Source organism: Aythya marila (genome assembly GCF_965140915.1).
Source record: "Aythya marila genome assembly, chromosome: 1".
Lineage (NCBI taxonomy): Eukaryota > Metazoa > Chordata > Aves > Anseriformes > Anatidae > Aythya > Aythya marila.
In genome coordinates this window covers 135,277,422-135,298,325 of record NC_139042.1, presented here as the reverse complement: position 1 = coordinate 135,298,325, position 20,904 = coordinate 135,277,422, and the positions used below count along the sequence as shown (strand labels likewise).

The following is a 20,904-nucleotide window of genomic DNA, read 5'->3' as shown; positions in this document are numbered from 1 at the left end:
AGCCAATATAAAGAAGAAAGTCACTTTGATCTTCCAAAGGAATGTTTTTCTGTAGGTGCCTACAAAAAAAAAGTCACAGAAAACAATTACATGCACTCTCATAATCTTACCTTTTAGCAGGATAACAGATAACATGTTGACAATACTAATTCAGCTTCCTTTGAAGTATCAGCATGTCTTTAGTATGGTATTAGATTTATACAAATAATACAGTAGTCAATTTTACATTCAGATGAAAGGTTATGCAGAAAGCCATAATGTTCTTTATGCAGGCTCATTTTTTAAAATGCCATGGTTGGATTTACGTAAGTTGATAGGTACAACTTACCAACACAAGTTCTACTGATGACATCAAAAGAATAGCCAGATTTGCACTCACAGCGATAATTGCCTGGGGCATTTATACAAACATGTCCTTCGCCACATGGCTGATTGGAAGATAAGCATTCATCCACATCTATAAAAAAGGAAATGTAAGTACGCTTATGAGGATGCAAGTCGAGAGAAGAGCAACATGCTAACTCTTAGTTCAGATGCACATTTGTGTGTCCCTTCTATCTGTAAAATAAAGTATAAATTCTTGCTGCCTTACAAGTGTTTTATGGGCTTTCTTTAGTGGTAATTGTAAACTTTTGAAACAGAAAGTGAGACTTGGATCTAGCACCTAGCTTCAACAAGATCAGAGTAATAATTGCAAAATTCTAAATGTAAAATTCTTACAGAACGAGGTATCTCTCATACATGTGCTGTAAATCTTGATGGGACTTGGGAAGAAAAAAAAAAACAGGAAATCGAGAAATCAGATAATCTTTGGAGGAAATTAGATGAAAAACTATTTTATTGTGGATATTCAATATTCATGGAACCTATTTCTTCACCTAAAATAAGATGTTAGAAGACCACAGTCAGTTGTGCTTTGATAAACATTTACAGTAATTAAAAATGCAGGCAAAATACCTCTCTTTGCAACAGATACCTTAGTTAAATGCCAGCCCAAGGCATATCTGCCTTTCAACCTTATTTGAACGTCTTCTGAGAGACATTATGTGGCAGGTGATTCTTGCGTTATAACTATTTATTGGGGAGATTTTAGATTACACAGCATTGTTCCAGTATATTGGTATAGTCACAGACAATGCCGTTTTCAGGGGAGGCAATTGTCACTTCTGTTTTTCTTAGTGTTTTACGAGTAATTTGAAGGACAGAGAGGATCTTTGTCACTCTTCACTTTCTGTGACTGCCATGAATGAAAGAACAGGATCAAGAACTGATTCTGGGAACAAGAGAAAATTAGGCAGAGCCCAAGAAACCAGTAAACACACATGGTTCATTTTCTTTAAACATTTTTTTTTCCTTCAGAACTGTTACTTACCTACACATCTTGTTCCATCTTCATTAAGATGATACCCTCGGCCACAGCTGGGTGAGATTCGCTGGCAGGTGTATGAGCCATCAGTGTTAATGCATATCTGCCCAGCTGGACATGGCATGTTGGTACTCAGGCATTCATTGATATCTGCAAGAGTACAGGAAGTCAATGTAACAATCTGCTGTCTATTGATGTTTCAGGTAAGATGCTTTTCTTACATCCCTCGTGGTTTGAAAAGCTCTGCTCACAGGACCACAAACATTTGTGTCATTTAGCTTCAACAATATTATGCCTCTGGGGTGAAGACTAGGAGAGGTACAAAAGGCCCAGATCCCATTCAAAAGCTTAGGAAATTGGCTGTAGAATTTGTCTTTTTTTAAAGGCCTTTACAAGTCATCCCCCCCTGAGATTTACAAAGAAATGATGAAGAATTCAGTTTACCAGCTCAACCAGTTACGTTGCAGTCTATGCGTGAGGATTACAGCAAGTGAGATGTAGTAAGTTGTATAGGTAGCAGTTTTCTGCATTTTTACAGAGAAAAACTACTTCTCACAGGTATTCACCATGAATACCTTACCTCATCTCATGTAAACATTTAAGAACTTGAACAGCTCTTTTTGTGTGCATGCGTATGTGTGTATTCACTATGCATCCCTCTACCATCCATGAAATGTATGGGTTTTTTGTTTTTACAAACTGGACATCATACACACACACAAGAATAAAAAATGAAAAGTAAAACCTCAGAATATGTAATGAGATGAGACTAAGCTATATCAGAGTATGAGAGTATGATATGGTACAGTTTATCTAATCAAGAAGGTAAGAAACTCACTGTTATCCAAGGTTAGCAATGTGCTATTAGCTCGGAGAGAAGGAGTTTCAGAGTTAGGAATAAGTGGCTATAGGTGCCACTTATTCCTAACTCTGAAACTTTTTGCCACTGCCAAAACACCCTGCGACAACTGGAAATGTTAATATATCTAAGACCTGACAGTCTGTAGGAACAGTCACTGCTTGTGAATGTATGGACCTGCATCTCAAAACCTTCAGCAATATCCAGTTTCACGTGCCTACTTCTTCCCTGCCTCAAGTTTTCCTCCTTATTTCACTGGTGCATGACCATTATTTTTCACAGTGGTACTGCTGTCAAAGAGCTACTGCTTTCCAGTTGCTACAATAAAAAGCAAAGAATTGCTTTGTTGAAAAGACAGTAAAGCTTTCATACTATTTCCCCCTCGACACCATATAAGGCAGCATTTTATTTACAGTTTGTAAAATCAGCTTGTGAATTTGTTTTGCTAATTATTTTGAGCAAGTTCATATTAGGGGACATAACCATTACCGCTGCAAATTGCTGCGGATTTACTGTCAGTGCAGACATGGTAACTTCTACAGCTGTGGATCTAGTGTTGGCTATGGCATGTAAGTGTCTTCAAAGGGTTTGTTGTACACAACAACCAGCTCCCTTCATCTTGTTTGCAAAATTTTTACAATTTTATTTTCAGCCTCAGTGTTTCCAGGATCAGATTTAGGCACTACAGAGTACAATATGGTCAGGAGAATGTGGGGCTGACAATGAGCTAGAATTGGCAGCTGCAGCTGCTCAGCCAGTTTCACAAGCCCAAAACACACCATGCCACTGGGAGGATTTTAAAGTTAAGTTAAGACTTGAAAACCCTACCCAAGGGAATAACTGACTTAAGGAAAATGTTCAAATGCAGCTAAGTGCCCAAATCTCATTAAAAATAGATAGCTAGTATTTAAGTCTTATTTAGAGGTCTTTCATCTGTAAATTTTACCTGTGCGACCAACCCTGTCTTTAAAAAAGCAGATAAAAGACAGCAGAGCAATACATACATACATGAAGAATGACTTGAGAAGCTCATAACTCACCCAGTGAAACTACAGATTAACTCCTAAGCATCACTAAGTATTCACTGAGATAAGAGTATGTCTTACCAATACAGTTGCCTAGCGCATCTTGTATAAACCCATTCATGCACTGTAGCTTGGGTCGGCAACGGAAAGATCCTGGAGTATTCTGACAGATAAAATCGGGGGGGCAGTTATGAGTACCAGTCTCACATTCGTCAATATCTGGTACATCACAAAAAAAAAATGTTAGCAGGAGTTTGACAAACTTTTTCATCACATTTAAAACATAAGACAGTTTAAAATGTCAGACAGATTAATCCTCAGCATATTTTCATGCATATCAATGCAGTGAACCAGGATCAACCTGTACTGTTGCTTCAAACAGAATCTCAGTAAAAACATATATAGGCATGTATGTGTTTATTATGCTATTACACATTTAGTTCTCATAACTAAATGGTTCAAAATGACTATAAAGCACCTGAAGCACCATGTTCAGTAGTGTTCAGTCTTGATTCAGCACTGTGTTTATACATGGGCTTAACTTTGAAGTCAGTAGGACTTAATTGTGTCCATCTGCATTTTTAATTTTAACCTTAGGTCCAAAGTAGACACTGCTCACTTCTTTTAAAAGTGAATTAATTAACCTTGACTCTCATCTATATAAAGGCCTCTTTGCATTATTCTGCTTTAAAATGCATACAAATATGATTTACGTACACTTTAATATTCCATTCTACTGCATTACAGAAAATAAATATTTGTGAATAAATTATGATTCAGACAAAGCAGACAAGGGCTAACAAGGTTTCATTCATGAACGTAACCTAGTCCACAGTGGCTAGTGACTAAAATTTGATGTTCACTACCTCACAATGGGAAGAAATCTCCTGAAACTTCTAAAATGCAGAAACTTCCTAGCTATAGCATACCTTGGCTTTCCCATCTATGCTATGGAAACAAGAGTAGAGACTGCTTATCCCTAATGGTTGTAAGATTCAGAAAATTATTGTGGGGCCTACTTTAAGTTTAGTATGGGTTTTACATTGTTACAATGAATTGTTTTAAATCAGCAGGGTTTTATATGCTGCACAACTCAGTAACGAGACAAATATCTTCCATGTCATTTTGCAAGGCATTTAAAAATCATACATGAAGATTATTAATTTTCTATTTTCATCATTATTGACATAATGTTAATAATTAACTTCACTACCACATCTTATCCAGATAAGAAATTTCTAAAGCTAATGGCATTCATAATTTAATGACTATATTCCCATTTTTCCACCGGAAAAATATTGTTGATACTTTCAGGTAAGCTATTTGTGGGCCTAAAATTGATGTCATTCAAATCAGCATGAATTTTACTTCAAAGGCAGCAAAGTTGGACCACAATACTTTCAAAAACCATCATCTCTATGTTCTAGGGGTTTTGTGCTGTAGTTTATTTATCAGCTTTTTCTTTTTCTTTTTTTTTTTTTTTTTTTCCCCCCTCCAATCTATTATTCATCATTAATCACTCTGTGAAGTAAAACCCTACCCAGAATTTTGTCTGAGGTAACTTACTCAATGGAATGAAATTACAGACTGTTTTTAAACAATTCTAGGTTCTGGGGGAACAGACCTTTTGGTAGTGGAAACCAATTCTACATCATATGGTGTTTGCTGCCAATTTATCTTTGCAAAGGTAGCATGTCAGGTGCAGCTATGGATACATGTAACAGCATACTCTGAGCTAGATGCAACATGAAATCATTAATTTATTTAGTTTAAAAAAAAAAAAGACTATTACTCTCGTGTTCAAACACAGGTAATCGGCAGCACTGGTTTTAACCTTTTTTCACTTTTACATCCTCAAGAATGTTGTGATTAAGAAGTGAACTTCATTGCAATGAATTTAATCCTACTGAAGACAAAGGCTTACTTTTTTTTTTTTTTTTTTTTCCAGGATGCATCTACCTCAGCATTTTCAAAATTGAACTGCCTTGGTCATTTCACTTAACACTTTGCACTTAGAAATGTGCAAACTTGATTCTTTAAGATGAAAATAAACCATCAGATATGTGCCAGGAGCAGGACTTTGGCCCTCCACTCATTAAGAGCAACCAGTTCATAAAACAAGACTAGAACAAGCCAGAAGTAAACACCTCAAAAATGCATACAGTGTGAGTGTGGGTTCTTCAAAATCATCTTCTTCAGCCTGCAGATCAGCTCTTGTCAATGTATAATAACATTGACAAGATGTTATTCATCTACCACAACTTGCCAATGTATAATAAACATAGTTCTTTCTTCTGGAAGTCTTACCATAGTCCACAGGCAGCCTGTATTTGGTATTTGCAAGGTGACAGGAGGAAAACTACTGTCCCAGAAGAACTAAAGCTGTCTGTGTGCCCCTGTATAACTATGGCTTACACACATATTTCCGAAAACATAAAAAGAGCAAGACGTGATGATGGTTTAATGTTTGTTTGTTTTGGTAGTGTGTTTTGTTGTTGTTGCTGCTGTTTTTTGTGTTTTGTTCTTGTTTGTTTGTTTGTTGTTTTTTTGCTTTTTTGTTTGTTTGTTTGTTTTGTTTTTCTGTTTTGTTTTTCTTTTCTAAAATGTAAATCTGGAAGATTTCAGTTTCTCTGTCCAGGACATACCTTTACAACGACTGTCATCAGTTAGTTCATAACCAGTTCCACAGCTCGTGTCCCGCTGACAGCGAAAGGATCCTAATGTATTTACACAAGTTTGTCCAATCCCACAGCTGTGTGTACCAGTGATACACTCATTAATATCTGGAATTTGTAAAGGGAGGGGGGGATAGGGGATGGAGAAAGAAAGAACAAAAAAGAGTAAATAAAAACCACAAAACTACTGGCAAGAGCTGAGATCAAAGGCTATTTGTGGGCACACCTCCAATCACTGATTATTTTGGGCATCAGGATACAAAGAATGGTGTAGGTTTGTCCTCCCACTCCCAAAACGTGGCTACTCCTCTCTGTTCTTAGAGTGTTAGATGTTTTGACTAACAAGACTAACTACTGATTCACTGTAATTAAGAACAGAAGGAAGTTGTACCAAGTGCGAGCAAAGGACCAACAATCACCTGACTGGGTCTAGTAGCAGATGATTGTATAACTATAGTGACTTATCGAATGCAGCAAACTTTCAGAAATGTTTCTCTTGCTTTGGATCTCACCCACGTATGACTTAAGGACTCCTCAAGCCACAGGCTGCAACTTTCTACTTTCTAGCTACTGATAGACATTTGTGAATTTTTCACCTTTGTCTTGAACCCAGAAGAGTATTTGGCATCCACACGTGTCAAATATAAGTTTTTTCTTTTTATATTTCACACTAGGCTAGTGTTAATCTGACCAATCATCAGTATCTGTTTTATATTCTGAAGTTTATATCACAGCTACTTACCTAGACCCCCTTTTCAGTCTGAGATAAAAAGGCACTTCTGATGAGTAACACTTTTCATCCTAGAATAGCTACTCAAAATATGTGAGGTGAACTATGCCCTGGAAGTGCTTGTTTCTCTTAAACAGAAAAAAAAAAAAAAAAAAAAAAAGTGCCTTGGCTGACTAGCTCAAAGCAGATGTCCACATTACGTCTGAAGTCAAGTGTGATGAGCTCCATCCCAGCCCACTTCATCTGATGCCCATTTGGTTTTTGTTCTGGGGGAAAATGAACAATTCTTCCCTCTTGACTATTCTCAGGCCACTAATGATCCACACAACTTTCAACCTTTTTGTCAGTTGTGTCCTCAACAAGCTGAAGAATCTTACTCTATTTCATCTGTCTTATCAATTATTATCTACTACTCAGTTATCATCTACTACTAAAATAGAACACAGGTATTTTATTTTGGCTCTGCTCAGAAGGAAAAGCTAAAAATCTACTATGTCTTCTTTCTAAGATTTCACCTCCTTTCATTGCTGATATAAACATATTCTGATCTCTTCTGACTGGATTTTTTTTTTTTTTAACCTATTCTTGCTCTTTTGAAATAAGGATGTTGATTATTGAGGTAAAGGTTTTAGTTCTTTTACCTTCACAGTTGACACCATCTGGTTGAAGTTGATACCCAACAAAGCAGGAGCACACATAACTGGATCCGGTGTCTCTGCACTGCTGAGAGCAGGGACCACCACCTAATTGGATATTTTAAGAAGTCTTATAAAATTAGGAGGCTCTTCACAGGGACTGAAACAAATCAAAAATTTGCAGGATGCTTGCTGATTTATTTAGAAAAAACAAATAACTAAATACACAGGTATTAGAAGAAGGAAAGGGCTAATCTCTAGAAGCATTTGCAATTGTGTTTTTTTTTCAGCACCAGAAATGAATACAAGGAGGAAGCAAATTAAACAGTTGCTCATAAACCCATCATTGTTAGAATGTGAAGGGAAAATGCTAGGAGCTCAGAAACCTCCTCAGATTTTGCTGATAAGTTATAACTTTGTATGATTACTACTATACAATGGGGAATAGAAGAGGCATTACCACAAGTTAATGAAACATTTTCATTATTAGCTGCATTTGGCTTTATTTTCAGCCTATAAATATTAGAACATAACTCCTGAATTAGCTACGGCATGTCCTCTTTCCTATTCATCAGGCAGGAAACATGAAAGGGAAAAGACAGTATTGTAGGTGACAACAGGTTTAGAGAACATAAAAGACTTAAACCATACTACGGGGATACCAAAGATCTGTGTACAGGAATCAGAAAGAACATGGAAGAGAGCTGGGGTTATTCTGGTGACAGAAAAAGAGGACTCTAAGAAATTTACCCAAAATTTGGCTCATCATGAAGAAAACATTTTTTCTGATCTCATTCAGAAATAAATTAATAATAGAAGCTTTTAATATTCCTACAATAAAGAAAGGGTTAGATACTTACAACTATTTGTTTTAAGAATATTGATATTCTTAGTACAAACAGATTCTATCCTTTTCTCTTTTTCAGAAGAACGTCTGGATAGGCATTAAACAAAAGGCTTGAGATAAGCACTATCAATGTGGGCAAATGCAGCTATTATAAATAAAACTTTCAAGTGAATTAAAGAAAAATGTTTTTTTAAATTACCATAGTTTCTACTGAGAACAGGCCATTAATACAAAACAGAAATTTTGGTCTTCATAGTACTGGCAAAGGCAATGACATTGCAAGGAACAATAACTTTGAGGTTGAGATGGACAGTTACTGCTTTCTGAACCTCTGCTAATAATGTGAACTCCTGTCATCCAAAGTAAAGCCTATCATGGAAGTGCTGGAAGAACAGAATTTATTTCCTCATATACCAGGAAGGTGCTCTAGAGCAAAGTGTTGCAAGTTTCACTGCATAGGAAATTTAAGCTTCGCCTGGTGAAGACTGGAAAAATCACACGTAATTTTAACTTGCCAAGTTTATCAGAAAATATATTGCAGACTGAAACTCTGATTTGTAATTAGTCACACCAATCCATCTCCTGAAGACATATGATTAAATGACAAATGCAACAAATGATTACATAAAGAAATAATGCTAGGAAAATATGTAACATTTTTTTTATTTATTTTTTTTTAATTTGATCTCTTGTAACTAGCAGCTGGAGACAGAGGTTAGAGACAGTTTGGGCTTTTTTTAGAGCCCATGTTGGTTTTTGGTTAGAGCCAGTGTTTGGCTAATGACCTTAGTACATGTTTTAAACCTCTCTAAAGTACAACAGCAATACAACATGCATCACAGTAAATCATCTCGCAACTGGAATAGAAGTCCATTAAATTGATTTTAGCCTAAATACATTACTTAGTTCTGAAATGCCTGTAGAAAATAATAAATCACTGCTATTGTAAGTTTATAGACATGTAAATCACACATGACAAGCAGTAAATCGGCATATTTAGCAGAACAATATCCCAACAACACATTCTTCCCAGGAGGCAGAACAGTCTGAGGACACTAGCTGCTTTTCTTCCTTTCAGGTGATGCATCACAAAAGGAAACAAGTTCCACTTCGTATCCAATCACTCTGATCATCCCAAGAGGAGAATAAAAGAATGCACATATTTAATAGAGACTCCATTGATTCTGAAGAATCCAGAGTACTCCATGGGTTCAGTGAATAACACATCTGAGGTGCTATCAACTAGAAGTCAAATAAAAGTTAAATGTATAGTCTAAGCTTCAGCTAGGTTAGCTTCAGCTGGTCACCATGGCAGACAATGCCTTCCTTTACGAACAACTGAAGCATCACTTAATGGCCTACTATTTCTTAAAAAGCATCTTCATTCTGTTCTTTTTACCCTTAACTAGCCTAGGCAAAAGGTTTGGGCTAATCGCTAGATCTAAGCTTAGTTAACCTTTATGGGAGACAATCACAAAAGAGCTGGCTAACAGGACTGGTCACCTGACTTACCTCTGCAGCCATCATGCAGATAAGGATCTTCTTGGTCTAGTTCCTCCTTTGAAATTTCAACTAAAAAGAGTAGAGAGAGACGTTAGAGGAGAAACACTTCTCACAGTAAAAGGCTGCCTGCTTGGGATGCAATTCAGGCCAGAGTTTTGGATACAACAGGACAAAATTAAAGAGCATTATTTACATATTTTGCAGCTATTTCATGCTTAAATTTGACATTCAAATGCATATGCCCATGAGGCATTTTCCAACTCACTGATTCAATATGAAAATCATGCTGTGATCATAGATTATGTATGGGCTGAGATTTTCAAATGCAGGTTCTTACCATTAGGCTTTTAACCAGAGCTTAACCTGATTTTCATAAGACATGTTGTTGAGGCATGCTTAGTTTCCACTGACTTTATAGTAGCTTGCGGTACTCACAGTTTTAATGAAAATCAGATTAACCTCAGTTATTTATTTAGATTTCATTCCAAAAAACTCCACACCCAACTTTTGGGCACCTAATTATAGCATTCTTTCAAATATGCTTCATGATCAGCAGTACTTCTGCTGCATACATGTGTCATGAGAGTCCTTTATCTCTATATGGAGGGCAGAAAAGAGCTGAATACATCTACTGACTGAATCTACTCATTAGTCAGAGAAATAACTAATGGACTTTGCCAGTCTCCACCACTTTGAACACTTCAGAAATGGTGGGCTGGTAATGAGATGTGTAAAAACACAATCTCAAAATACTCTGGTTATTGAGCAGGAAACTTAGTGCCATTGCAGTACTCATCTGTATGCCTTTCAACCAATAGTCACTTAAAAGCAAATACTTGGTCATGGATCTGGAAGCAAATCTGTGAGCAGTGAACCTCTCAGGCCATAAGGATACATTTTGGTCATGCAGAGGCTGTTGAAAACAGTTTGTTCAAGTCTTGTCTGACTTTGTAGAGGACTCTTGGGATGCAGTTACCCAAGACTCCTCTTTATGTGACCAAGAAAGCATCATACATGAAGTCTGTCTTACTCTCTGCAGCAGAATACCTTGTGTGTCTTGCTACTGTGCAATACAAACACAAGGTACTAGTCTAAGAAGCTGCCATACAAAATGGAGACTGACCTCCTCTTCGTGACTAGGGAAGGTGCTGTTCAAGTATTCTTTGCTCTACCTTTCTACAGGTAATCTTTGTTGTTAATAGGGCTATCTGACACATCTCCAACCACATGGTTGTTTCTTAGTTCAATGGTAAGAATTTTGTCCTGACCTACTTGCTGACATCTTGCATTAATGGTCATTGTGAATGCCACTTGCCCATAGAGGTAAGTGGAGAAATACTGTACATTGTGCTTGTAATTCTGGATTTTCAGGTATTGATATATCTCTTGTGTCACACAGACATTTTTAAGTCTGCAAATTCTTGGTATTAACACAGTAGTCTAGGTGCAAAGTATCTACTTCTGTAGACATTTCAGTCAGAGAAAATGGACAAGGGCTATTCCCCTATTGTGACAGGGGTACACAAAGAAATCGGCAAGCCATTTCTAAAGGTTACTTGATAAGGGTGTACAGTGACATAGGTCAGTTTTCAGAGACCTGAAACAAATCTGCTAACACACTGGCTTAAGCACACCAGCTCAAGTTTTTGTCGTGGGGTTTAAGTGATTGATTAGGGTGATGTTTTTAAAATCTGCCACTGGTCATCTTCAAGCCAGAGTGCATGTTTTCAGTGCTCAACAGCCCACGAAGGAGGGAGGCAACACCCTACAGCATGACTTTTCTGCAGTTTCAGTTCAGTCTGTTAAGTGAAAGATGAAAAAAGAAAAAACAGGTCTGTAAGTGTCAGTACGTCCACACTCATTCTCTTCAGATCTGTGGACTCGGTATGGAGAAGTGTGTCATGAGCTGCTGCTGTCTAGATCTCCCTCTCATCTGACAACACTGAAGTAAATGCAGAGACACAATGTTGCCCAGAAATGTTCAGTTCTCCTAGACAGACTAAGCATTTCAAATTTGTAGGCATTTGCCTCACACAAAAGGCAACATTTGAATTCTGCATAGCTAGAAACTGCCATCTGGCTTTGAAATACAATTAAAAGAACAAATAAAAATAAAATTAAAAATTAATAGCTTATACTCAGTTTCTAAGATAAGGAACATTAATGACTGAAATAGCTGTCTCATATTAAGTTCTGATACAAGGAACTGAGTGACCACTATTTAGCTCTTTTAATCTCTTGTGATATACATTTCAGCCATCACTAGCAAAAAATAAAATAAAATAAAATAAAATAAAATAAAATAAAATAAAATAAAATAAAATAAAATAAAATAAAATAAAATAAAATAAAATAAAATAAAATAAAATAAAATAAAAGTCAATATACGTGTACATTAAATTACTCAAAGGAGGTCTCAAGTTAGAGGAATTGCAACAGAAATTGTTTAAAGTACAAGCACTCCTTGTACCCCATATCATTTCCTCTCTCAATTTTTTATAATTTGCAAGGTAAAATACCCGGTTCCTTTTTAGGAGCATCATCACTGATGGACACATCAGTGCCTTCTTGTCCTTTCACACAACAAGCTCTGAAGACAATTCCACATTGGTATCCTATCTTCAGGTTGGATTCACAACTCTGTCCTTGAACTTGGGCGGTCTTTCCCAGCAAACAACAGTGACAACATTTCTGTTAAATAAATAAATAAATAAAAGTCACATTTTAGCCCCAGACAAATCACTGCAAGTTTTCTCAGTAGTTTCAATAGCGTTATATCACCTTGGCAAACTGCTGGAATTTTTCCTGCAAACTCTTTCAGAGCTTCTGGTATACTTGGGCTGTTATTTTAATCTATAGTTGAGTTCAGTGGGCTGTAGATCTGGCCTACACAGAGTCATACCTGGTACCCAAATCTAGTTCTCCTAACTATTGTGTATGTTGGATGTGTGTGCAAAAATATACCAATATGATGATGTGGAGGACCAGAACATAGGAAGGACCTATGTATATGGAATGACAAGGCTCCCTGCCTGCAAACCCCAGTTTTGAACACCAGCGAACAGCAGGAACTCTTTAACACCTCTGCATCCCTTTTGTATCCAGATCATTAAACGGAGGCATAATCAGTAAAGTGCATGATTCAGTTTAAAATTAAACTGCCTATCCAACTTCCGCCCCCAAAAATACCCTTCTCAAAACTAACAAACAAGCAAGCAAATATAATTAATCCAAAGCTAGTGTTAACAGGTCATAAAGACAAGCTTTTCTGCTCTGGAGAACAGACCACATAATCAAGCATTATTTAAAAGCATCACAGTCCTCACATGGCTTCCAGCAATAAAATACAACCCACACCCTCTAGACATGCTAAACTACAGCCCAGGGATACACCACAGAAGTGAATACATAAATTAATCCTGTGGAGTTTTCCTTTAATTTTTAAATAAGCAGAGCAGATGGAATAAAAAACAACTAAACATTGAATTAAATTTCTGTAATTTTGCACTTTAAGCAATTCACTTACTGAAAACGAGGTAACCCTACAAGAAGGGCCGGAGGGCAGACCCGGGAAACTATAGGCCTGTCAGTTTGACCTCAGTACCAGGGAAGCTCATGGAGCAGATCCTCTTGAAAGTCATCACGCAGCACTTGCAGGGGAAGCAGGCGATCAGGCCCAGTCAGCATGGGTTTATGAAAGGCAGATCCTGCTTGACGAACCTGATCTCCTTGTATGACAAAGTGATGCGCTGGGTGGATGAGGGAAAGGCTGTGGATGTGGTCTACCTTGACTTCAGCAAGGCTTTTGACACCGTCTCCCACAGCATTCTCCTCAAGAAACTGGCTGCTCTTGACTTGGACTGGTGCACGCTTCGTTGGGTTAAAAACTGGCTGGATAGCCGGGCCCAAAGAGTCGTGGTAAATGGAGTCAAGTCCAGTTGGAGGCCAGTCACTAGTGGCATTCCCCAGAGCTCGGTGCTGGGGCCGGTCCTCTTTAATATCTTCATCGATGATCTGGACGAGGGCATTGAGTGCACCCTCAGTAAGTTTGCAGATGACACCAAGCTATGCGCATGTATCGATCTGCTTCAGGGTAGGAAAGCTCTGCAGGAGGATCTGGATAGGCTGGATCAATGGGCTGAGGTCAACTGTATGAAGTTCAACAAGGCCAAGTGCCGGGTCCTGCACCTGGGGCGCAATAACCCCAAGCAGAGCTACAGGCTGGGAGATGAGTGGTTGGAGAGCTGCCAGGCAGAGAAGGACCTGGGAGTGATGGTGGATAGTCGGCTGAATATGAGCCAGCAGTGTGCTCAGGTGGCTAAGAAGGCCAACGGCATCCTGGCTTGTATCAGGAACAGTGTGACCAGCAGGGTTAGGGAGGTGATTGTCCCCCTGTACTCAGCTCTGGTGAGGCCACACCTCAAGTACTGTGTTCAGTTTTGGGCCCCTCGCTACAAGAAGGACATCGAGGTGCTTGAGCGGGTGCAGAGAAGGGCAACGAAGCTGGTGAGGGGCCTGGAGAACAAGTCCTACGAGGAGCGGCTGAGGGAGCTGTGCTTGTTCAGCCTGGAGAAAAGGAGGCTCAGGGGCGACCTTATCGCTCTCTATAGGTACCTCAAGGGAGGCTGTAGCAAGGTGGGGGTTGGTCTGTTCTCCCACGTGCCTGATGACAGGACGAGGGGGAATGGGCTTAAGTTGCACCAGGGGAGTTTTAGGTTAGATGTTAGGAAGAACTTCTTTACTGAAAGGGTTGTTAGACATTGGAACAGGCTGCCCAGGGAAGTGGTGGAGTCACCATCCCTGGAAGTCTTTAAAAGACGTTTAGATGTAGAGCTTAGGGATATGGTTTAGTGGGGACTGCTAGCGTTAGGTCAGAGGTTGGACTCAATGATCTTGAGGTCTCTTCCAACCTAGAAATTCTGTGATTCTGTGATTACATTTCTTTCACTACTTTGAAACTACCTGTATTCTCAATTTTTCCCATATAGGGCATTATATACATGTTTCTCTTGCTATATGGCAGTAAAAAGTTCTTTTAAAGCCTAAAGCAACATGAAAGTAAAATAATAAAGCATTTTTTCCTCATTCCTTCATATTTTTTTTTCTTTGAAGCATTCTGAATGAAGTCCATGCTGTAGACAAGCACGCTATTTTGTACTTCTTTTATATACTCAGCCCAATCCCTCCCCCGCTGCAGAATGCTGTATGGCAGGAACTCTTCCCTCCTGGACAGTACTGAGGTCTTCCTTTCATGCCCACCATAATGCTAAGATGCAAATTTTCCCTTACTAGCTACTGTTTGACTGGACAGTTTCTCACTACCTTTTTATTATTTTGTTCTCCAACTACGTCTGTACAGTGGCAGATGCTCTGGCTTCATCGTTAACATATCTGGGATATTTCCATCTTTTCTGGACTTAAAAACAAAGAGTTGATGATCTCTTTCAGGAACTGCCACATTTCTGAGGATTTGTTTTGTCTAACATCTTCCTGAGGCACCTTTCTTGAAGTTTTTAATATCTGTCTATAATTTTGGTGGATTTCCAATTCTCACAAACATAAGTTCCAGACAGAAATCAAAACTGAGCTGAAGATTCATTGTTTGACTTAAGCTTGTGTATTTTTGATAACAAAATGTTGAGTTACTGAGTACAGCTGATTGATGCCTTGCCAAACTGTCATAGTATATCCTTTTGGATATCCTCACTGGATATTCTACTGTTAAGCATATTAACTGACTCACATCTACTTTGTCTTGTCACACAATGCTTAAATTGGGAGTTACAGAGTTTCCCTGGATGTTTTTGTAGAGAGTGATCATTAATTCTGCTGTTCTTGAAGTGCTGAATAACCTTATGTTCTTTATCACCTCCAGGCTCAGCCAAAACTTAAACAAAAATCTGTCTCCAGCTAATGTAAATCTTCAGTATTGAGCCTGCTAAATTTTGCAATGTCCATGAGAAACTGCATCCCTATTTAACGTAACTGTATGCATTGAACCATTTGTTCAAGCCTGTATTTATTTTAATTGCGCATGATCCACCTTGATTTAACACTTTGATAATGATGATAATTTATGTTGATATATCACTGGCAAAATGATTCAGAGATGAAAAGCACCAAATGTTTTCTTAACTGATGTTAGGGTAACTGTTTTTTATGGTAATTGACCCTAAAAGATTCTCTACTGGCAGTCCTAAAGCCTAAGATTTCCTGTTCAACTAAAGAAAGAAGATGGAGAATCTGGTGGATGGCCTTATAATCAGAGCACACTCAGGACTCTGTATACATGCATACTGCTCTGCATCTTATTTGTGAACTTGGAAAGTTGTTTATTTTCCTTTTCTCTCAGTTCTTCCACTGCGGAATGGTAATAATATAACAGTGATATGTCTGGTTTAATTGATGTTCGCAGAGCACTCTGGCATTCTGAGACACATGGCACTATGTCACTACCCTGGTAAGATTAATCTCAGTATATTCTTTTTCACACTAATTCTTTCCAGGATTATTAGCCTATTCTGCTTATATGACTATTCAACTCTTACCCTTCGGTTTGGAATGCAGTCTGAATTCTATATTAGTTCAGTTCTCAATGTGTTTGCAGCCATTTTCCAAAGGCTGCCAGCTGCCTGGAGGCGTATTATGATGACCATTCGCCCATTTGCTAAAACCACTGCTGCCTTCATGGATGGTACTACTTAGGTACCAAGTGGTTATTACACACTTTCATTGCCTCCAAGTCTTTGCTTCTTAAGCGGTCCTGATAATCTCCAAGATTTTTCCTTTGCTTCTCTCCTGTTATTAGCAAAGGTCTATGCAGCATCAAAGCCATGGCTTGATTTTCACATTAGGATCGGACCAGATGACCTCAGGAGGTCCCTTCCAACTTTAATCTCTCTGTGATTCTGTGACAGAAAGCTCTGTGGCCTTTATCCAGTCCAATGATCCTTTCACTGCTCCTATTCCTTGCCTTCTCACAGAAAGGAATAAAGATGGGAGCACAAGTGTATACTTCAATGTCATACAGTTACTTTAAAATAAGCATTTACTATACTGTCCCGATAGCTGAAGTTGACTGCCTTGAGTGAAAAATCACCAGCGTCTAACAAAATGAAAATGAAGTTTATATACAAATACACACATGCACACAGAATCACAGAATTGTAGGGGTTGGAAGGGACCTCGAAAGATCATCGGGTCCAACCCCCCTGCCAAAGCAGGTTCCTCAGAGCAGGCTGCCCAGGTAGGCGTCCAGACAGGCCTTGAATATCTCCAGAGAAGGAGACTCCACAACCTCCCTGGGCAGCCTGTTCCAGTGCTCCATCACCCTCACTGCGAAGAAGTTCTTTTGTATGTCAGTGCAGAACTTCCTGTGCTCTATCTTGTGACCATCACTCCTTGTCCTGCCCCCACAAACCACTGAAAAGAGGTTGGCCAAATCCCTCTGTCTCCCACACCTCAGGTATTTATACACATTGATGAGATCCCCTCTCAGTCCTCTTTTCTCCAGGCTGAACAGACACAGGTCTTTCTGCCTTTCTTCATAGGGAAGATGCTCCAGGCCCCGTATCATCTTTGTGGCCCTCCATTGGACTCTTTCCAGGAGATCCCTGTCTTTTTGTACTGGGGAGCCCAGAACTGGACACAGTACTCCAGGTGAGGCCTGACCACGGCAGAGTAGAGGGGGAGGATCACTTCCCTTGACCTGCTGGCCACCCTCCTTTTAATGCACGCCAGGATCCCATTGGCCCTCTTGGCCACAAGGGCACAGTGCTGGCTCATGGTCAACCTGTTGTCCACCAGGACCCCCAGGTCCTTCTCCTCAGAGCTCCTCTCCAGCAGGTCATTCCCCAGCCTATGCTGATACGTCTGGTTGTTCCTTCCCAGGTGCAGGACTCTACACTTGCTCTGGTTAAACCTCATTTGGTTTCTTCCTGCCCATCTCTCCAGCCTGTCCAGGTCTTGCTGAATGGCAGCACAGCCTTCTGGCATGTCAGCCACTCCTCCCAGCTTTGTGTCATCGGCGTACTTGCTGAGGGCAAACACTATTCCCTCATCAAGGTCGTCAATGAAGATGTTGAACAGGAGAGGACCCAGCACCGACCCCTGGGGAACACCGCTAGGCACAGGTCTCCAGCCAGACTCTGAGCTGCCAATCACCACCCTCTGAGCTCAGCCAGTCAGCCAGTTCCCAACCCACCTTACTGTCTACTCCTCTATCCCACACTTTCTCAGCTTTGCTAGTAGGATGTCATGGGAGACAGTATCAAAAGCCTTGCTAAAGTCAAGGTAGATGACATCCACTGCTCTCCCCTAGTCTACCCAGCTGGTGATGACATCATAGAAGGCAACAAGGTTGGTTGAGCACAACTTCCCTTGGTGAATCCATGCTGATTACTCCTCATAACATTCTTCTCTTCCAATTGCTTGGAGATGGCATCCAGAACAAACTGTTCCAACACCTTTCCAGGGACAGAGATGAGACTGACTGGCCTGTAGTTTCCCGGATCCTCCTTCTTGCCCTTCTTGAAGACCAGAGTGACATTGGCTATCCTCCAGTCTTCAGGCACCTCTCCTGTTCTCCAGGACCTTTCAAACATGATAGAGAGCGGTTCGGCGATCACCTCTGCCTTAGTACGCGTGGATGCATCCCATCAGGACCCATGGATTTGTGTGCATTGAACCCATTCAGACACTCCCAAACCACTCCCTTGTCAACAAGGGGGGAGATCTCCACTTCCCAGACTCTTTCTCCTCCCTCTAGGGTCACGGAGTCCCATGGGGAGTCCTTGAAGCAAAGACTGAAGCAAAGAAAGCATTCAGTATCTCCACCTTTTCCCCTTACTAGGACACTCCCCACGTTCAGCAAGGAACCCACATTATCCCTAGTCTTCCTTTTACTGTTTACATGCTTTAAAAAAAAAAAAAAAAAAAAAATCTTATTGTCTTTTATCTCTTTTGCAACACTCCCTCTTTTGCTCTCACATGCACCCTTGCCTTGTAGCAACCTAGCCCATGAGATACGCCCAAGCAGGTCCTGGAAGAAGTCAAAGTTGGGTCTCTGAAAGTCCAGGGTTGCAATCCTGCTTTTAGCCTTACTTCTTCCACCAAGTTCCATCTTGAACTCCACCATCTCATGGTCACTGCATCCCAAGCTGCCCCCAACCTTCAAATCCCTAACAAGCCCACCCCAGTTGGTAAGGACACAGTCCAGGAGCACCCCCCACCTCATTGGCTCCTACACCACCTGCAACAAAAAATTGTTTTCAACTCATTGTAGGAGCCATTTGGACTGCACATGCCTGGCTGAGTTGCTTACCCAACAGATGTCCAGAAAATTGAAGTCCCCCATGATCATGAGGCTGTTACCAGCTGCTTGTAGAAGGCCTCATCGACCTCCTCCTCCTGATCTGGTGACCCACAGTACACCCCCACAACAGTATCCCCCATACCAGCCCACCCCTTCTCACCCCACAAGCTCTCCACTTGTCCTTCACCCTCCCCCAGGTGGAGCTGGGTACACTCTAATTGCTCCACTCATAAAGGGCAACTCCTCCCCCTCACTTCCCCAGCCTGTCTTTCCTAAAGGGGACGCAGCCCTCCATGACAGCGTTCCAGTCATGCAAGCAGTCCCACCATGTCTCTGTGATTGCAACAAGATCGTGGCCCCACAACTGAACACAGATCTTGAGCTCATCCTATTTATTTCCCATGCTCCGCGCATTGGTATACAGGCACTTTAGGGAAGCAGCAGGCACAGTTACCCCTGGAGGGATGCAAGAAGAAGAAAATTCCAGACAGCGTATCAGGATCATTACCTTCTCTGAGGATCCCTTGGACGATCCTATGGGACAACTCAGAGGTTTTTCCCTACTATCTTCAACAGTGACAGCAGTGACAACTTCCCCCAGCCCTTCTCTGTCACTTTTAGCTCCCCTCCCCTCCACCGTCAAACCTAGTTTAAAGCCCTGGTAATTAGCCCAGAGAGCTTGCTCCCCAACACACTTGTGCCCCACTTGCTGAGTTGAAGTTGGTCAGCAGCCCACATACCCGGCTTCTCAAAAGGCTGCCCAAGATCGAAATACCCAAATCCTTGGTTCAGACTCCACTCCCTCAGCCAGTCGTTCACCTGTCCTGTTCTCCTTTTTCCTGGGTCCCGGTCACCCAGAGGGAGGACAGAGGAGAACACTACGTGCGCCCCTGATTCCTTCAACAACCTTCCCAGGGATGCAAAGTCCTTTTTTATATTCCTAATTTTTGTAGTTGCAGCTTCCCAGGATCCAACCTGAATGACAACACAAGGATAGTAATCCTCCGGTTTAATGAGCTGTGGCAGAGCCTTCCTAAGGTCTCTGACATGTGCCCCAGGAAGACAGCACACCTCTCTGGGTAGGTTATCCAGCAAACAAATGGGAGCCTCAGTGCCCCTCAGCAAGGAGTCTCTGATCACTAAGACTCTCCATTCTTTTCTTGTGGCACTGGTTGTGATGCATTGCACTGCCCGGACCCGATCCCTATGCTCAGTAATTCCCCCAATCCTGACATGCTTTGCATGTTTGCTTCCCAGGTTCGGACTACTGTCCAGACCCTCGACCACATCCTTTTCCTGCCTGAGAAGGGAGTCACCTACAACAATTACCTTCTGTCTTTCTTGGTGGAGGCAGTCTTGAGACATGGAGTTAACTTCCTCACGCTAGGCATCCTCCTGCGTGCACTTTCTATCTCAACCTCACCTACCAGTCTCTCAAGCTCCAGGGCCTCAAACCTGTTGTGTACGGGCACCTGGGAAGGTGGTGGGGGGGGGGAGGATGTTGCCTGAGATGTCGAGCAGGGACCTGTCTCCATTCATCCTCAACTCCCAGGTCCCCTCCCTCTACCCAACAATGACAGGAGGATCTGGATAGGCTGGATCAATGGGCTGAGGTCAACTGCATGAAGTTCAACAAGGCCAAGTGCCGGGTCCTGCACCTGGAGCGCAATAACCCCAAGCAGAGCTACAGGCTGGGAGATGAGTGGTTGGAGAGCTGCCAGGCAGAGAAGGACCTGGGAGTGATGGTGGATAGTCGGCTGAATATGAGCCAGCAGTGTGCTCAGGTGGCTAAGAAGGCCAACGGCATCCTGGCTTGTATCAGGAACAGTGTGACCAGCAGGGCTAGGGAGGTGATTGTCCCCCTGTACTCAGCTCTGGTGAGGCCACACCTCGAGTACTGTGTCCAGTTTTGGGCCCCTCACTACAAGAAGGACATCGAGGTGCTTGAGCG

The 20,904-nt window shown here is 41.0% G+C and overlaps 1 protein-coding gene across 5 annotated transcripts in view; it reads right to left on the bottom strand.

The window, feature by feature from the left end:
* Positions 1-20,904, bottom strand: part of FBLN1 (fibulin 1) — a 90,001-nt gene that overhangs the window by 41,106 nt on the left and 27,991 nt on the right. For 4 of the 5 annotated variants that reach the window (XM_082780258.1, XM_082780259.1, XM_082780261.1 and 1 more), the window contains exons 4-10: positions 12,160-12,331; positions 9,650-9,709; positions 7,297-7,398; positions 5,896-6,033; positions 3,332-3,469; positions 1,373-1,516; positions 329-457 (exon numbers count right to left, since the gene is read on the bottom strand). In XM_082780258.1, the coding sequence (XP_082636384.1) occupies positions 329-457; positions 1,373-1,516; positions 3,332-3,469; positions 5,896-6,033; positions 7,297-7,398; positions 9,650-9,709; positions 12,160-12,331 (883 nt within the window). The remainder of the gene's footprint in view (positions 1-328; positions 458-1,372; positions 1,517-3,331; positions 3,470-5,895; positions 6,034-7,296; positions 7,399-9,649; positions 9,710-12,159; positions 12,332-20,904) is intronic. The other variant, XM_082780262.1, reaches the window with a different exon arrangement.